The sequence below is a fragment of the Coregonus clupeaformis genome, chromosome 3, assembly GCF_020615455.1.
Source record: "Coregonus clupeaformis isolate EN_2021a chromosome 3, ASM2061545v1, whole genome shotgun sequence".
Taxonomy (NCBI): domain Eukaryota; kingdom Metazoa; phylum Chordata; class Actinopteri; order Salmoniformes; family Salmonidae; genus Coregonus; species Coregonus clupeaformis.
This window is the reverse complement of record NC_059194.1, coordinates 1,042,586-1,060,380: the sequence shown is the minus strand read 5'-3', so window position 1 is coordinate 1,060,380 and position 17,795 is coordinate 1,042,586. Positions and strand designations below refer to the sequence as shown.

The following is a 17,795-nucleotide window of genomic DNA, read 5'->3' as shown; positions in this document are numbered from 1 at the left end:
CGGGTCTGGTAGCTACCTTTGACCTGCTGTTGGTACTGTCTGTACGGGTCAGGGCTGGTGTCCTGTGTGTCTGTCTCCTCTTCCAGAGGAATGCAGTCTGTAATGCTAGGCAGCATCTCATCCAGACAGGGCCGAGACGACAGGCTCAGATACTTCAGCTTCCTGTTCTCACTGTTCAACTGGGGGACAAACAACACACACGGGATTATATGTGATAAAGACAGATGGTATAAAGCTGACAACAGAGGCCAATAGCACACAGCAACATACACTGATTTGGCATGTTGTCTGTTTGTAATATTGTAAGACGTGTATGTACTGTAGCCTACACATCAGAGGCTTATGGATATAAACATTATGCACACAAACATGTAGAAATGACCAACATTCTAATGATCTCTAGTCTAGATCAATTGAATCACCTCCAAAGGCCCAGTGGGCCCAGTGGGTAATGGTATACCATTAATATGGTGTTAACTACTAAGTCACGCAGTGTCAGTCTCTTGCCTTGGTAGCAAGGGCCTCAGCATTCTCTCTGCAGGATTTCTCTATCTCCAGCTGAGTCTGCAGAACGCTCACCTCCTCGATCACCATCTGGGAAACTGGAATACAAAAAACATCAAATTGCAGTTTGTTTTATTGTTTTATGGTACGATTTTACTCATATTTTAAAGAATGAATGAATGAATGAATGAATGACTGACTGAATGAATGACTGAATGACTGAATGAATGACTGACTGAATGAATGACTGAATGACTGAATGAATGACTGACTGAATGAATGACTGACTGAATAAATGAACGACTGACTGAATAAATGAATGACTGACTGAATAAATGAACGACTGACTGAATAAATGAATGACTGACTGACTGAATAAATGAATGACTGACTGAATGAATAAATGAATGACTGACTGAATGAATGAATGGGGGGCAACATGTCTATTTTGTTACTCTATTTCCCCTTCTCCATATTGAGCTATTCAGTTTCACTCTATTTCCCCTTCTCCTTATTGAGCTATTCAGTTTCACTCTATTTCCCCTTCTTTCCATTTAGCTATTCCGTTTCACTCTATTTCCCCTTCTCCTTATTGAGCTATTCAGTTTCACTCTATTTCCCCTTCTCCATATTGAGCTATTCAGTTTCACTCTATTTCCACTTCTCCTTATTGAGCTATTCAGTTTCACTCTATTTCCCCTTCTCCATATTGAGCTATTCATTTTCACTCTATTCCCCCTCTCCTTATTGAGCTATTCAGTTTCACTCTATTTCCCCTTCTTTCCATTGAGCTATTCAGTTTCACTCTATTTCCCCTTCTCCTCATTGAACTATTCAGTTTCACTCTATTTCCGCTTCTCCTTATTGAGCTATTCAGTTTCACTCTATTTCCCCTTCTCCCCATTGAGCTATTCAGTTTCACTCTATTTCCTCTTCTCCATATTGAGCTATTCAGTTTCACTCTATTTCCCCTTCTCCTTATTGAGCTATTCAGTTTCACTCTATTTCCCCTTCTTTCCATTGAGCTATTCAGTTTCACTCTATTTCCCCTTCTCCCCATTGAGCTATTCAGTTTCACTCTATTTCCCCTTCTCCATATTGAGCTATTCAGTTTCACTCTATTTCCCCTTTTCCTTATTGAGCTATTCAGTTTCACTATATGTCCCCTTCTCCATATTTTAATTATTCAGTTTCACTCTATTTCCCCTTCTCCTTATTGAGCTATTCAGTTTCACTCTATTTCCCCTTCTCCTTATTGAGCTATTCAGTTTCACTCTATTTCCCCTTCTCCTTATTGAGCTATTCAGTTTCACTCTATATCCCCTTCATATTGAGCTATTCAGTTTCACTCTATTTCCCCTTCTCCATATTGAGCTATTCAGTTTCACTCTATTTCCCCCTCTCCCCATTGAGATATTCAGTTTCACTCTATTTCCCCTTCTCCCCATTGAGCTATTCAGCTTCACTCTATTTCCCCTTCTCCTTAATAAGCTATTCCGTTTCACTCTATTTCCCCTTCTCCATATTGAGCTATTCAGTTTCACTCTATTTCCCCTTCTCCTTATTGAGCTATTCAGTTCCACTCTATTTCCCCTTCTTTCCATTGAGCTATTCAGTTTCACTCTATTTCCCATTCTCCATATTGAGCTATTCAGTTTCACTCTATTTCCCCTTCTCCTTATTGAGCTATTCAGTTTCACTCTATTTCCCCTTCTCCTTATTGAGCTATTCAGTTCACTCTATTTCCCCTTCTCCTCATTGAGCTATTCAGTTTCACTCTATTTCCCATTCTCCTTATTGAGCTATTCAGTTCACTCTATTTCCCCTTCTCCTCATTGAGCTATTCAGTTTCACTCTATTTCCCCTTCTCCTTATTGAGCTATTCAGTTTCACTATATTTCCCCTTCTCCCCATTGAGCTATTCAGTTTCACTCTATTTCCCCTTCTCCTTAATGAGCTATTCAGTTTCACTCTATTTCCCCTTCTCCTTATTGAGCTATTCAGTTTCACTATATTTCCCCTTCTCCTTATTGAGCTATTCAGTTTCACTCTATTTCCCCTTCTCCATATTGATCTATTCAGTTTCACTCTATTTCTCCTTCTCCATATTGAGCTATTCAGTTTCACTCTATTTCCCCTTCTCCCCATTTAACTATTCAGTTTCACTCTATTTCCCCTTCTCCATATTGAGCTATTCAGTTTCACTCTATTTCCCCTTCTCCTTAATATGCCATTTAGCAGACGCTTTTATCCAAAGCGACTTACAGTCGTGCGTGCATACATTTTTGTGTATGGGTGGTCGCGGGGATCGAACCCACTACCTTGGCGTTACAAGCGCCGTGCTCTACCAGCTGAGCTACAGAGGACCACAATAGTCCTTATTGAGCTATTCAGTTTCACTCTATTTCCCCTTCTTTCCATTGAGCTATTCAGTTTCACTCTATTTCCCCTTCTCCATATTGAGCTATTCAGTTTCACTATATTTCCCCTTCTCCTTATTGACCTATTCAGTTTCACTTTATTTCCCCTTCTTTCCATTGAGCTATTCAGTTTCACTCTATTTCCCCTTCTCCATATTGAGCTATTCAGTTTCACTATATTTCCCCTTCTCCCCATTGAGCTATTCAGTTTCACTCTATTTACCCTTCTCCCCATTGAGTTATTCAGTTTCACTCTATTTCCCCTTCTCCTTAATGAGCTATTCAGTTTCACTCTATTTCCCCTTCTCCTTATTGAGCTATTTAGTTTCACTCTATTTCCCCTTCTCCATATTGAGCTATTCAGTTTCACTCTATTTCCCCTTCTCCACATTGAGCTATTCAGTTTCACTCTATTTCCCCTTCTCTCCATTGAGCTATTCAGTTTCACTATATTTCCCCTTCTCCTTATTGAGCTATTCAGTTTAACTCTATTTCCCCTTCTCCCCATTGAGCTATTCAATTTCACTCTATTTCCCCTTCTCCATATTGAGCTATTCAGTTTCACTCTATTTCCCCTTCTCCATATTGAGCTATTCAGTTTCACTCTATTTCACCTTCTCCTTATTGAGCTATTCAGTTTCACTCTATTTCCCCTTCTCCTTATTGAGCTATTCAGTTTCACTCTATTTCCCCTTCTCCTTATTGAGCTATTCAGTTTCACTCTATTTCCCCTTCTTTCCATTGAGCTATTCAGTTTCACTCTGTTTCCCCTTCTCCATATTGAGCTATTCAGTTTCACTCTATTTCCCCTTCTCCTTGTTGAGCTATTCAGTTTCACTCTATTTCCCCTTCTTTCCATTGAGCTATTCAGTTTCACTCTATTTCCCCTTCTCCTTATTGAGCTATTCAGTTTCACTCTATTTCCCCTTCTCCATATTGAGCTATTCAGTTTAACTCTATTTCCCCTTCTCCTTATTGAGCTATTCAGTTTCACTCTATTTCCCCTTCTCCATATTGAGCTATTCATTTTCACTCTATTCCCCCTCTCCTTATTGAGCTATTCAGTTTCACTCTATTTCCCCTTCTTTCCATTGAGCTATTCAGTTTCACTCTATTTCCCCTTCTCCTCATTGAACTATTCAGTTTCACTCTATTTCCGCTTCTCCTTATTGAGCTATTCAGTTTCACTCTATTTCCCCTTCTCCCCATTGAGCTATTCAGTTTCACTCTATTTCCCCTTCTCCATATTGAGCTATTCAGTTTCACTCTATTTCCCCTTCTCCTTATTGAGCTATTCAGTTCACTCTATTTCCCCTTCTCCTCATTGAGCTATTCAGTTTCACTCTATTTCCCCTTCTCCTTATTAAGCTATTCAGTTCACTCTATTTCCCCTTCTCCTTATTGAGCTATTCAGTTTCACTATATTTCCCCTTCTCCCCATTGAGCTATTCAGTTTCACTCTATTTCCCCTTCTCCTTAATGAGCTATTCAGTTGCACTCTATTTCCCCTTCTCCTTATTGAGCTATTCAGTTTCACTATATTTCCCCTTCTCCTTATTGAGCTATTCAGTTTCACTCTATTTCCCCTTCTCCATATTGAGCTATTCAGTTTCACTCTATTTCTCCTTCTCCATATTGAGCTATTCAGTTTCACTCTATTTCCCCTTCTCCCCATTTAACTATTCAGTTTCACTCTATTTCCCCTTCTCCATATTGAGCTATTCAGTTTCACTCTATTTCCCCTTCTCCTTAATATGCCATTTAGCAGACGCTTTTATCCAAAGCGACTTACAGTTGTGCGTGCATACATTTTTGTGTATGGGTGGTCGCGGGATCGAACCCACTACCTTGGCGTTACAAGCGCCGTGCTCTACCAGCTGAGCTACAGAGGACCACAATAGTCCTTATTGAGCTATTCAGTTTCACTCTATTTCCCCTTCTTTCCATTGAGCTATTCAGTTTCACTCTATTTCCCCTTCTCCATATTGAGCTATTCAGTTTCACTATATTTCCCCTTCTCCTTATTGAGCTATTCAGTTTCACTTTATTTCCCCTTCTTTCCATTGAGCTATTCAGTTTCACTCTATTTCCCCTTCTCCATATTGAGCTATTCAGTTTCACTATATTTCCCCTTCTCCCCATTGAGCTATTCAGTTTCACTATATTTACCCTTCTCCCCATTGAGTTATTCAGTTTCACTCTATTTCCCCTTCTCCTTAATGAGCTATTCAGTTTCACTCTATTTCCCCTTCTCCTTATTGAGCTATTTAGTTTCACTCTATTTCCCCTTCTCCATATTGAGCTATTCAGTTTCACTCTATTTCCCCTTCTCCACATTGAGCTATTCAGTTTCACTCTATTTCCCCTTCTCTCCATTGAGCTATTCAGTTTCACTCTATTTCCCCTTCTCCTTATTGAGCTATTCAGTTTAACTCTATTTCCCCTTCTCCCCATTGAGCTATTCAATTTCACTCTATTTCCCCTTCTCCATATTGAGCTATTCAGTTTCACTCTATTTCCCCTTCTCCATATTGAGCTATTCAGTTTCACTCACTTCATTGACTATTCTCCTATTTCACCTTCTCCTTATTGAGCTATTCAGTTTCACTCTATTTCCCCTTCTCCTTATTGAGCTATTCAGTTTCACTCTATTTCCCCTTCTCCATATTGAGCTATTCAGTTTCACTCTATTTCCCCTTCTCCTTATTGAGCTATTCAGTTTCACTTTATTTCCCCTTCATATTGAGCTATTCAGTTTCACTCTATTTCCCCTTCTCCTTATTGAGCTATTCCGTTTCACTCTATTTCCCCTTCATATTGAGCTATTCAGTTTCACTCTATTTCCCCTTCTCCATATTGAGCTATTCAGTTTCACTCTAGTTCTCCTTCTCCTTATTGAGCTATTCCGTTTCACTCTATTTCCCCTTCATATTGAGCTATTCAGTTTCACTCTATTTCCCCTTCTCCATATTGAGCTATTCAGTTTCACTCTCTTTCCCCTTCTCCTTATTGAGCTATTCAGTTTCACTTTATTTCCCCTTCATATTGAGCTATTCAGTTTCACTCTATTTCCCCTTCTCCTTATTGAGCTATTCCGTTTCACTCTATTTCCCCTTCATATTGAGCTATTCAGTTTCACTCTATTTCCCCTTCTCCATATTGAGCTATTCAGTTTCACTATATTTCCCCTTCTCTCCATTGAGCTATTCAGTTTCACTCTATTTCTCCTTCTCCTTATTGAGCTATTCAGTTTAACTCTATTTCCCCTTCTCCCCATTGAGCTATTCAATTTCACTCTATTTCCCCTTCTCCATATTGAGCTATTCAGTTTCACTCTATTTCCCCTTCTCCATATTGAGCTATTCAGTTTCACTCTATTTCCCCTCTCCATATTGAGCTATTCAGTTTCACTCTATTTCACCTTCTCCTTATTGAGCTATTCAGTTTCACTCTATTTCCCCTTCTCCTTATTGAGCTATTCAGTTGCACTCTATTTCCCCTTCTCCTTATTGAGCTATTCAGTTTCACTCTATTTCCCCTTCTCCATATTGAGCTATTCAGTTTCACTCTATTTCCCCTTCTCCATATTGAGCTATTCAGTTTCACTCTATTTCCCCTTCTCCTTATTGAGCTATTCCGTTTCACTCTATTTCCCCTTCATATTGAGCTATTCAGTTTCACTCTATTTCCCCTTCTCCATATTGAGCTATTCAGTTTCACTCTAGTTCTCCTTCTCCTTATTGAGCTATTCAGTTTCACTCTATTTCCCCTTCATATTGAGCTATTCAGTTTCACTCTATTTCTCCTTCTCCATATTGAGCTATTCAGTTTCACTCTATTTCCCCTTCATATTGAGCTATTCAGTTTCACTCTATTTCCCCTTCTCCTTATTGAGCTATTCAGTTTCACTCTATTTCCCCTTCTCCCCATTGAGCTATTCAGTTTCACTCTGTTTCCCCTTCTCCATATTGAGCTATTCAGTTTCACTCTATTTCCCCTTCTCCTTATTGAGCTATTCAGTTTCACTCTATTTCCCCTTCTCCCCATTGAGCTATTCAGTTTCACTCTATTTCCCCTTCTCCATATTGAGCTATTCAGTTTCACTCTATTTCCCCTTTTCCTTATTGAGCTATTCAGTTTCACTATATGTCCCCTTCTCCATATTTTAATTATTCAGTTTCACTCTATTTCCCCTTCTCCTTATTGAGCTATTCAGTTTCACTCTATTTCCCCTTCTCCTTATTGAGCTATTCAGATTCACTCTATTTCCACTTCTCCTTATTGAGCTATTCAGTTTCACTCTATATCCCCTTCATATTGAGCTATTCAGTTTCACTCTATTTCCCCTTCTCCATATTTTAATTATTCAGTTTCACTCTATATCCCCTTCATATTGAGCTATTCAGTTTCACTATATGTCCCCTTCTCCATATTTTAATTATTCAGTTTCACTCTATTTCCCCTTCTCCATATTGAGCTATTCAGTTTCACTCTATTTCCCCCCTCTCCCCATTGAGATATTCAGTTTCACTCTATTTCCCCTTCTCCATATTGAGCTATTCAGTTTCACTCTATTTCCCCTTCTCCCCATTGAGCTATTCAGTTTCACTCTATTCCCCTTCTCCATATTGAGCTATTCAGTTTCACTCTATTTCCCCTCTCCTTATTGAGCTATTCAGTTTCACTCTATTTCCCCTTCTTTCCATTGAGCTATTCAGTTTCACTCTATTTCCCCTTCTCCCCATTGAGCTATTCAGCTTCACTCTATTTCCCCTTCTCCTTAATAAGCTATTCCGTTTCACTCTATTTCCCCTTCTCCATATTGAGCTATTCAGTTTCACTCTATTTCCCCTTCTCCTTATTGAGCTATTCAGTTCCCTCTATTTCCCCTTCTTTCCATTGAGCTATTCAGTTTCACTCTATTTCCCATTCTCCATATTGAGCTATTCAGTTTCACTCTATTTCCCCTTCTCCTTATTGAGCTATTCAGTTTCACTCTATTTCCCCTTCTCCTTATTGAGCTATTCAGTTCACTCTATTTCCCCTTCTCCTCATTGAGCTATTCAGTTTCACTCTATTTCCCCTTCTCCTTATTGAGCTATTCAGTTCACTCTATTTCCCCTTCTCCTCATTGAGCTATTCAGTTTCACTCTATTTCCCCTTCTCCTTATTGAGCTATTCAGTTTCACTATATTTCCCCTTCTCCCCATTGAGCTATTCAGTTTCACTCTATTTACCCTTCTCCTTAATGAGCTATTCAGTTTCACTCTATTTCCCCTTCTCCTTATTGAGCTATTCAGTTTCACTATATTTCCCCTTCTCCTTATTGAGCTATTCAGTTTCACTCTATTTCCCCTTCTCCATATTGAGCTATTCAGTTTCACTCTATTTCTCCTTCTCCATATTGAGCTATTCAGTTTCACTCTATTTCCCCTTCTCCCCATTTAACTATTCAGTTTCACTCTATTTCCCCATCTCCATATTGAGCTATTCAGTTTCACTCTATTTCCCCTTCTCCTTAATATGCCATTTAGCAGACGCTTTTATCCAAAGCGACTTACAGTTGTGCGTGCATACATTTTTGTGTATGGGTGGTCGCGGGGATCGAACCCACTACCTTGGCGTTACAAGCGCCGTGCTCTACCAGCTGAGCTACAGAGGACCACAATAGTCCTTATTGAGCTATTCAGTTTCACTCTATTTCCCCTTCTTTCCATTGAGCTATTCAGTTTCACTCTATTTCCCCTTCTCCATATTGAGCTATTCAGTTTCACTATATTTCCCCTTCTCCTTATTGAGCTATTCAGTTTCACTTTATTTCCCCTTCTTTCCATTGAGCTATTCAGTTTCACTCTATTTCCCCTTCTCCATATTGAGCTATTCAGTTTCACTATATTTCCCCTTCTTCCATTGAGCTATTCAGTTTCACTCTATTTACCCTTCTCCCCATTGAGTTATTCAGTTTCACTCTATTTCCCCTTCTCCTTAATGAGCTATTCAGTTTCACTCTATTTCCCCTTCTCCTTATTGAGCTATTTAGTTTCACTCTATTTCCCCTTCTCCATATTGAGCTATTCAGTTTCACTCTATTTCCCCTTCTCCACATTGAGCTATTCAGTTTCACTCTATTTCCCCTTCTCTCCATTGAGCTATTCAGTTTCACTCTATTTCCCCTTCTCCTTATTGAGCTATTCAGTTTAACTCTATTTCCCCTTCTCCCCATTGAGCTATTCAATTTCACTCTATTTCCCCTTCTCCATATTGAGCTATTCAGTTTCACTCTATTTCCCCTTCTCCATAGTGAGCTATTCAGTTTCACTCTATTTCCCCTTCTCCATATTGAGCTATTCAGTTTCACTCTATTTCACCTTCTCCTTATTGAGCTATTCAGTTTCACTCTATTTCCCCTTCTCCTTATTGAGCTATTCAGTTTCACTCTATTTCCCCTTCTCCCCATTGAGCTATTCAGTTTCACTCTATTTCCCCTTCTCCATATTGAGCTATTCAGTTTCACTCTATTTCCCCTTTTCCTTATTGAGCTATTCAGTTTCACTATATGTCCCCTTCTCCATATTTTAATTATTCAGTTTCACTCTATTTCCCCTTCTCCTTATTGAGCTATTCAGTTTCACTCTATTTCCCCTTCTCCTTATTGAGCTATTCAGATTCACTCTATTTCCACTTCTCCTTATTGAGCTATTCAGTTTCACTCTATATCCCCTTCATATTGAGCTATTCAGTTTCACTCTATTTCCCCTTCTCCATATTTTAATTATTCAGTTTCACTCTATATCCCCTTCATATTGAGCTATTCAGTTTCACTATATGTCCCCTTCTCCATATTTTAATTATTCAGTTTCACTCTATTTCCCCTTCTCCATATTGAGCTATTCAGTTTCACTCTATTTCCCCCTCTCCCCATTGAGATATTCAGTTTCACTCTATTTCCCCTTCTCCATATTGAGCTATTCAGTTTCACTCTATTTCCCCTTCTCCCCATTGAGCTATTCAGTTTCACTCTATTCCCCTTCTCCATATTGAGCTATTCAGTTTCACTCTATTTCCCCTCTCCTTATTGAGCTATTCAGTTTCACTCTATTTCCCCTTCTTTCCATTGAGCTATTCAGTTTCACTCTATTTCCCCTTCTCCCCATTGAGCTATTCAGCTTCACTCTATTTCCCCTTCTCCTTAATAAGCTATTCCGTTTCACTCTATTTCCCCTTCTCCATATTGAGCTATTCAGTTTCACTCTATTTCCCCTTCTCCTTATTGAGCTATTCAGTTCCACTCTATTTCCCCTTCTTTCCATTGAGCTATTCAGTTTCACTCTATTTCCCATTCTCCATATTGAGCTATTCAGTTTCACTCTATTTCCCCCTTCTCCTTATTGAGCTATTCAGTTTCACTCTATTTCCCCTTCTCCTTATTGAGCTATTCAGTTCACTCTATTTCCCCTTCTCCTCATTGAGCTATTCAGTTTCACTCTATTTCCCCTTCTCCTTATTGAGCTATTCAGTTCACTCTATTTCCCCTTCTCCTCATTGAGCTATTCAGTTTCACTCTATTTCCCCTTCTCCTTATTGAGCTATTCAGTTTCACTATATTTCCCCTTCTCCCCATTGAGCTATTCAGTTTCACTCTATTTACCCTTCTCCTTAATGAGCTATTCAGTTTCACTCTATTTCCCCTTCTCCTTATTGAGCTATTCAGTTTCACTATATTTCCCCTTCTCCTTATTGAGCTATTCAGTTTCACTCTATTTCCCCTTCTCCATATTGAGCTATTCAGTTTCACTCTATTTCTCCTTCTCCATATTGAGCTATTCAGTTTCACTCTATTTCCCCTTCTCCCCATTTAACTATTCAGTTTCACTCTATTTCCCCATCTCCATATTGAGCTATTCAGTTTCACTCTATTTCCCCTTCTCCTTAATATGCCATTTAGCAGACGCTTTTATCCAAAGCGACTTACAGTTGTGCGTGCATACATTTTTGTGTATGGGTGGTCGCGGGATCGAACCCACTACCTTGGCGTTACAAGCGCCGTGCTCTACCAGCTGAGCTACAGAGGACCACAATAGTCCTTATTGAGCTATTCAGTTTCACTCTATTTCCCCTTCTTTCCATTGAGCTATTCAGTTTCACTCTATTTCCCCTTCTCCATATTGAGCTATTCAGTTTCACTATATTTCCCCTTCTCCTTATTGAGCTATTCAGTTTCACTTTATTTCCCCTTCTTTCCATTGAGCTATTCAGTTTCACTCTATTTCCCCTTCTCCATATTGAGCTATTCAGTTTCACTATATTTCCCCTTCTTCCATTGAGCTATTCAGTTTCACTCTATTTACCCTTCTCCCCATTGAGTTATTCAGTTTCACTCTATTTCCCCTTCTCCTTAATGAGCTATTCAGTTTCACTCTATTTCCCCTTCTCCTTATTGAGCTATTTAGTTTCACTCTATTTCCCCTTCTCCATATTGAGCTATTCAGTTTCACTCTATTTCCCCTTCTCCACATTGAGCTATTCAGTTTCACTCTATTTCCCCTTCTCTCCATTGAGCTATTCAGTTTCACTCTATTTCCCCTTCTCCTTATTGAGCTATTCAGTTTAACTCTATTTCCCCTTCTCCCCATTGAGCTATTCAATTTCACTCTATTTCCCCTTCTCCATATTGAGCTATTCAGTTTCACTCTATTTCCCCTTCTCCATAGTGAGCTATTCAGTTTCACTCTATTTCCCCTTCTCCATATTGAGCTATTCAGTTTCACTCTATTTCACCTTCTCCTTATTGAGCTATTCAGTTTCACTCTATTTCCCCTTCTCCTTATTGAGCTATTCAGTTTCACTCTATTTCCCCTTCTCCTTATTGAGCTATTCAGTTTCACTCTATTTCCCCTTCTCCATATTGAGCTATTCAGTTTCACTCTATTTCCCCTTCTCCATATTGAGCTATTCAGTTTCACTCTATTTCCCCTTCTCCTTATTGAGCTATTCAGTTTCACTTTATTTCCCCTTCATATTGAGCTATTCAGTTTCACTCTATTTCCCCTTCTCCTTATTGAGCTATTCCGTTTCACTCTATTTCCCCTTCATATTGAGCTATTCAGTTTCACTCTATTTCCCCTTCTCCATATTGAGCTATTCAGTTTCACTCTAGTTCTCCTTCTCCTTATTGAGCTATTCCGTTTCACTCTATTTCCCCTTCATATTGAGCTATTCAGTTTCACTCTATTTCCCCTTCTCCATATTGAGCTATTCAGTTTCACTCTAGTTCTCCTTCTCCTTATTGAGCTATTCAGTTTCACTCTATTTCCCCTTCTCCATATTGAGCTATTCAGTTTCACTCTCTTTCCCCTTCTCCTTATTGAGCTATTCAGTTTCACTTTATTTCCCCTTCATATTGAGATATTCAGTTTCACTCTATTTCCCCTTCTCCTTATTGAGCTATTCCGTTTCACTCTATTTCCCCTTCATATTGAGCTATTCAGTTTCACTCTATTTCCCCTTCTCCATATTGAGCTATTCAGTTTCACTATATTTCCCCTTCTCTCCATTGAGCTATTCAGTTTCACTCTATTTCTCCTTCTCCTTATTGAGCTATTCAGTTTCACTCTATTTCCCCTTCTCCCCATTGAGCTATTCAATTTCACTCTATTTCCCCTTCTCCATATTGAGCTATTCAGTTTCACTCTATTTCCCCTTCTCCATATTGAGCTATTCAGTTTCACTCTATTTCCCCTTCTCCATATTGAGCTATTCAGTTTCACTCTATTTCCCCTTCTCCTTATTGAGCTATTCAGTTGCACTCTATTTCCCCTTCTCCTTATTGAGCTATTCAGTTTCACTCTATTTCCCCTTCTCCATATTGAGCTATTCAGTTTCACTCTATTTCCCCTTTCTCCTTATTGAGCTATTCAGTTGCACTCTATTTCCCCTTCTCCTTATTGAGCTATTCAGTATCACTTTATTTCCCCTTCATATTGAGCTATTCAGTTTCACTCTATTTCCCCTTCTCCTTATTGAGCTATTCTGTTTCACTCTATTTCCCCTTCATATTGAGCTATTCAGTTTCACTCTATTTCCCCTTCTCCATATTGAGCTATTCAGTTTCACTCTAGTTCTCCTTCTCCTTATTGAGCAATTCAGTTTCACTCTATTTCCCCTTCATATTGAGCTATTCAGTTTCACTCTATTTCTCCTTCTCCATATTGAGCTATTCAGTTTCACTCTATTTCCCCTTCATATTGAGCTATTCAGTTTCACTCTATTTCCCCTTCTCCTTATTGAGCTATTCAGTTTCACTCTATTTCCCCTTCTCCATATTGAGCTATTCAGTTTCACTCTATTTCCCCTTCTCCATATTGAGCTATTCAGTTTCACTCTATTTCCCCTTCTCCATATTGAGCTATTCAGTTTCACTCTATTTCCCCTTCTACCTATTGAGCTATTCAGTTTCACTCTATTTCTCCTTCTACCTATTGAGCTATTAAGTTTCACTCTATTTCCCCTTCTCCCCATTGAGCTATTCAGTTTCACTCTATTTCCCCTTCTCCATATTGAGCTATTCAGTTTCACTCTATTTCCCCTTCTCCATATTGAGCTATTCAGTTTCACTCTATTTCCCCTTCTCCATATTGAGCTATTCAGTTTCACTATATTTCCCGTTCTCCATATTGAGCTATTCAGTTTCACTCTATTTCCCCTTCTACCTATTGAGCTATTCAGTTTCACTCTATTTCCCTTTCTCCCCATTGAGCTATTCAGTTTCACTCTATTTCCCCTTCTCCATATTGAGCTATTCAGTTTCACTCTATTTCCCCTTCTCCTTATTGAGCTATTCAGTTTCACTCTATTTCCCCTTCTCCATATTGAGCTATTCAGTTTCACTCTATTTCCCCTTCTCCTTATTGAGCTATTCAGTTTCACTCTATTTCCCCTTCTCCTTATTGAGCTATTCAGTTTCACTCTATTTCCCCTTCTCCATATTGAGCTATTCAGTTTCACTCTATTTCCCCTTCTCCTTATTGAGCTATTCAGTTTCACTCTATTTCCCCTTCTCCTTATTGAGCTATTCAGTTTCACTCTATTTCCCCCTCTCCCCATTGAGATATTCAGTTTCACTCTATTTCCCCTTCTCGATATTGAGCTATTCAGTTTCACTCTATTTCCCCTTCTCCCCATTGAGCTATTCAGTTTCACTCTATTCCCCTTCTCCATATTGAGCTATTCAGTTTCACTCTATTTCCCCTCTCCTTATTGAGCTATTCAGTTTCACTCTATTTCCCCTTCTTTCCATTGAGCTATTCAGTTTCACTCTATTTCCCCTTCTCCCCATTGAGCTATTCAGCTTCACTCTATTTCCCCTTCTCCTTAATAAGCTATTCCGTTTCACTCTATTTCCCCTTCTCCATATTGAGCTATTCAGTTTCACTCTATTTCCCCTTCTCCTTATTGAGCTATTCAGTTCCACTCTATTTCCCCTTCTTTCCATTGAGCTATTCAGTTTCACTCTATTTCCCATTCTCCATATTGAGCTATTCAGTTTCACTCTATTTCCCCTTCTCCTTATTGAGCTATTCAGTTTCACTCTATTTCCCCTTCTCCTTATTGAGCTATTCAGTTCACTCTATTTCCCCTTCTCCTCATTGAGCTATTCAGTTTCACTCTATTTCCCCTTCTCCTTATTGAGCTATTCAGTTCACTCTATTTCCCCTTCTCTCATTGAGCTATTCAGTTTCACTCTATTTCCCCTTCTCCTTATTGAGCTATTCAGTTTCACTATATTTCCCCTTCTCCCCATTGAGCTATTCAGTTTCACTCTATTTCCCCTTCTCCTTAATGAGCTATTCAGTTTCACTCTATTTCCCCTTCTCCTTATTGAGCTATTCAGTTTCACTTTATTCCCCCTTCTTTCCATTGAGCTATTCAGTTTCACTCTATTTCCCCTTCTCCATATTGAGCTATTCAGTTTCACTATATTTCCCCTTCTCCCCATTGAGCTATTCAGTTTCACTCTATTTACCCTTCTCCCCATTGAGTTATTCAGTTTCACTCTATTTCCCCTTCTCCTTAATGAGCTATTCAGTTTCACTCTATTTCCCCTTCTCCTTATTGAGCTATTTAGTTTCACTCTATTTCCCCTTCTCCATATTGAGCTATTCAGTTTCACTCTATTTCCCCTTCTCCACATTGAGCTATTCAGTTTCACTCTATTTCCCCTTCTCTCCATTGAGCTATTCAGTTTCACTCTATTTCCCCTTCTCCTTATTGAGCTATTCAGTTTAACTCTATTTCCCCTTCTCCCCATTGAGCTATTCAATTTCACTCTATTTCCCCTTCTCCATATTGAGCTATTCAGTTTCACTCTATTTCCCCTTCTCCATATTGAGCTATTCAGTTTCACTCTATTTCACCTTCTCCTTATTGAGCTATTCAGTTTCACTCTATTCCCCCTTCTCCTTATTGAGCTATTCAGTTTCACTCTATTTCCCCTTCTCCTTATTGAGCTATTCAGTTTCACTCTATTTCCCCTTCTCCATATTGAGCTATTCAGTTTCACTCTATTTCCCCTTCTCCATATTGAGCTATTCAGTTTCACTCTATTTCCCCTTCTCCTTATTGAGCTATTCAGTTTCACTTTATTTCCCCTTCATATTGAGCTATTCAGTTTCACTCTATTTCCCCTTCTCCATATTGAGCTATTCAGTTTCACTTTATTCCCCCTTCTTTCCATTGAGCTATTCAGTTTCACTCTATTTCCCCTTCTCCATATTGAGCTATTCAGTTTCACTATATTTCCCCTTCTCCCCATTGAGCTATTCAGTTTCACTCTATTTACCCTTCTCCCCATTGAGTTATTCAGTTTCACTCTATTTCCCCTTCTCCTTAATGAGCTATTCAGTTTCACTCTATTTCCCCTTCTCCTTATTGAGCTATTTAGTTTCACTCTATTTCCCCTTCTCCATATTGAGCTATTCAGTTTCACTCTATTTCCCCTTCTCCACATTGAGCTATTCAGTTTCACTCTATTTCCCCTTCTCTCCATTGAGCTATTCAGTTTCACTCTATTTCCCCTTCTCCTTATTGAGCTATTCAGTTTAACTCTATTTCCCCTTCTCCCCATTGAGCTATTCAATTTCACTCTATTTCCCCTTCTCCATATTGAGCTATTCAGTTTCACTCTATTTCCCCTTCTCCATATTGAGCTATTCAGTTTCACTCTATTTCACCTTCTCCTTATTGAGCTATTCAGTTTCACTCTATTCCCCCTTCTCCTTATTGAGCTATTCAGTTTCACTCTATTTCCCCTTCTCCTTATTGAGCTATTCAGTTTCACTCTATTTCCCCTTCTCCATATTGAGCTATTCAGTTTCACTCTATTTCCCCTTCTCCATATTGAGCTATTCAGTTTCACTCTATTTCCCCTTCTCCTTATTGAGCTATTCAGTTTCACTTTATTTCCCCTTCATATTGAGCTATTCAGTTTCACTCTATTTCCCCTTCTCCTTATTGAGCTATTCCGTTTCACTCTATTTCCCCTTCATATTGAGCTATTCAGTTTCACTCTATTTCCCCTTCTCCATATTGAGCTATTCAGTTTCACTCTAGTTCTCCTTCTCCTTATTGAGCTATTCCGTTTCACTCTATTTCCCCTTCATATTGAGCTATTCAGTTTCACTCTATTTCCCCTTCTCCATATTGAGCTATTCAGTTTCACTCTAGTTCTCCTTCTCCTTATTGAGCTATTCAGTTTCACTCTATTTCCCCTTCTCCATATTGAGCTATTCAGTTTCACTCTCTTTCCCCTTCTCCTTATTGAGCTATTCAGTTTCACTTTATTTCCCCTTCATATTGAGCTATTCAGTTTCACTCTATTTCCCCTTCTCCTTATTGAGCTATTCCGTTTCACTCTATTTCCCCTTCATATTGAGCTATTCAGTTTCACTCTATTTCCCCTTCTCCATATTGAGCTATTCAGTTTCACTATATTTCCCCTTCTCTCCATTGAGCTATTCAGTTTCACTCTATTTCTCCTTCTCCTTATTGAGCTATTCAGTTTAACTCTATTTCCCCTTCTCCCCATTGAGCTATTCAATTTCACTCTATTTCCCCTTCTCCATATTGAGCTATTCAGTTTCACTCTATTTCCCCTTCTCCATATTGAGCTATTCAGTTTCACTCTATTTCCCCTTCTCCATATTGAGCTATTCAGTTTCACTCTATTTCACCTTCTCCTTATTGAGCTATTCAGTTTCACTCTATTTCCCCTTCTCCTTATTGAGCTATTCAGTTGCACTCTATTTCCCCTTCTCCTTATTGAGCTATTCAGTTTCACTCTATTTCCCCTTCTCCATATTGAGCTATTCAGTTTCACTCTATTTCCCCTTCTCCATATTGAGCTATTCAGTTTCACTCTATTTCCCCTTCTCCTTATTGAGCTATTCAGTTTCACTTTATTTCCCCTTCATATTGAGCTATTCAGTTTCACTCTATTTCCCCTTCTCCTTATTGAGCTATTCCGTTTCACTCTATTTCCCCTTCATATTGAGCTATTCAGTTTCACTCTATTTCCCCTTCTCCATATTGAGCTATTCAGTTTCACTCTAGTTCTCCTTCTCCTTATTGAGCTATTCAGTTTCACTCTATTTCCCCTTCATATTGAGCTATTCAGTTTCACTCTATTTCTCCTTCTCCATATTGAGCTATTCAGTTTCACTCTATTTCCCCTTCATATTGAGCTATTCAGTTTCACTCTATTTCCCCTTCTCCTTATTGAGCTATTCAGTTTCACTCTATTTCCCCTTCTCCATATTGAGCTATTCAGTTTCACTCTATTTCCCCTTCTACCTATTGAGCTATTCAGTTTCACTC

At 38.9% G+C, this 17,795-nt stretch overlaps 1 protein-coding gene across 1 annotated transcript in view; it reads right to left on the bottom strand.

The window, feature by feature from the left end:
• Nucleotides 1-17,795, bottom strand: part of shtn3 (shootin 3) — a 37,579-nt gene that overhangs the window by 10,729 nt on the left and 9,055 nt on the right. Inside the window, exons 3-4 of the mRNA XM_041846875.1 lie at nt 508-602; nt 17-179 (exon numbers count right to left, since the gene is read on the bottom strand). Coding sequence (XP_041702809.1) covers nt 17-179; nt 508-602 — 258 coding nt within the window. The remainder of the gene's footprint in view (nt 1-16; nt 180-507; nt 603-17,795) is intronic.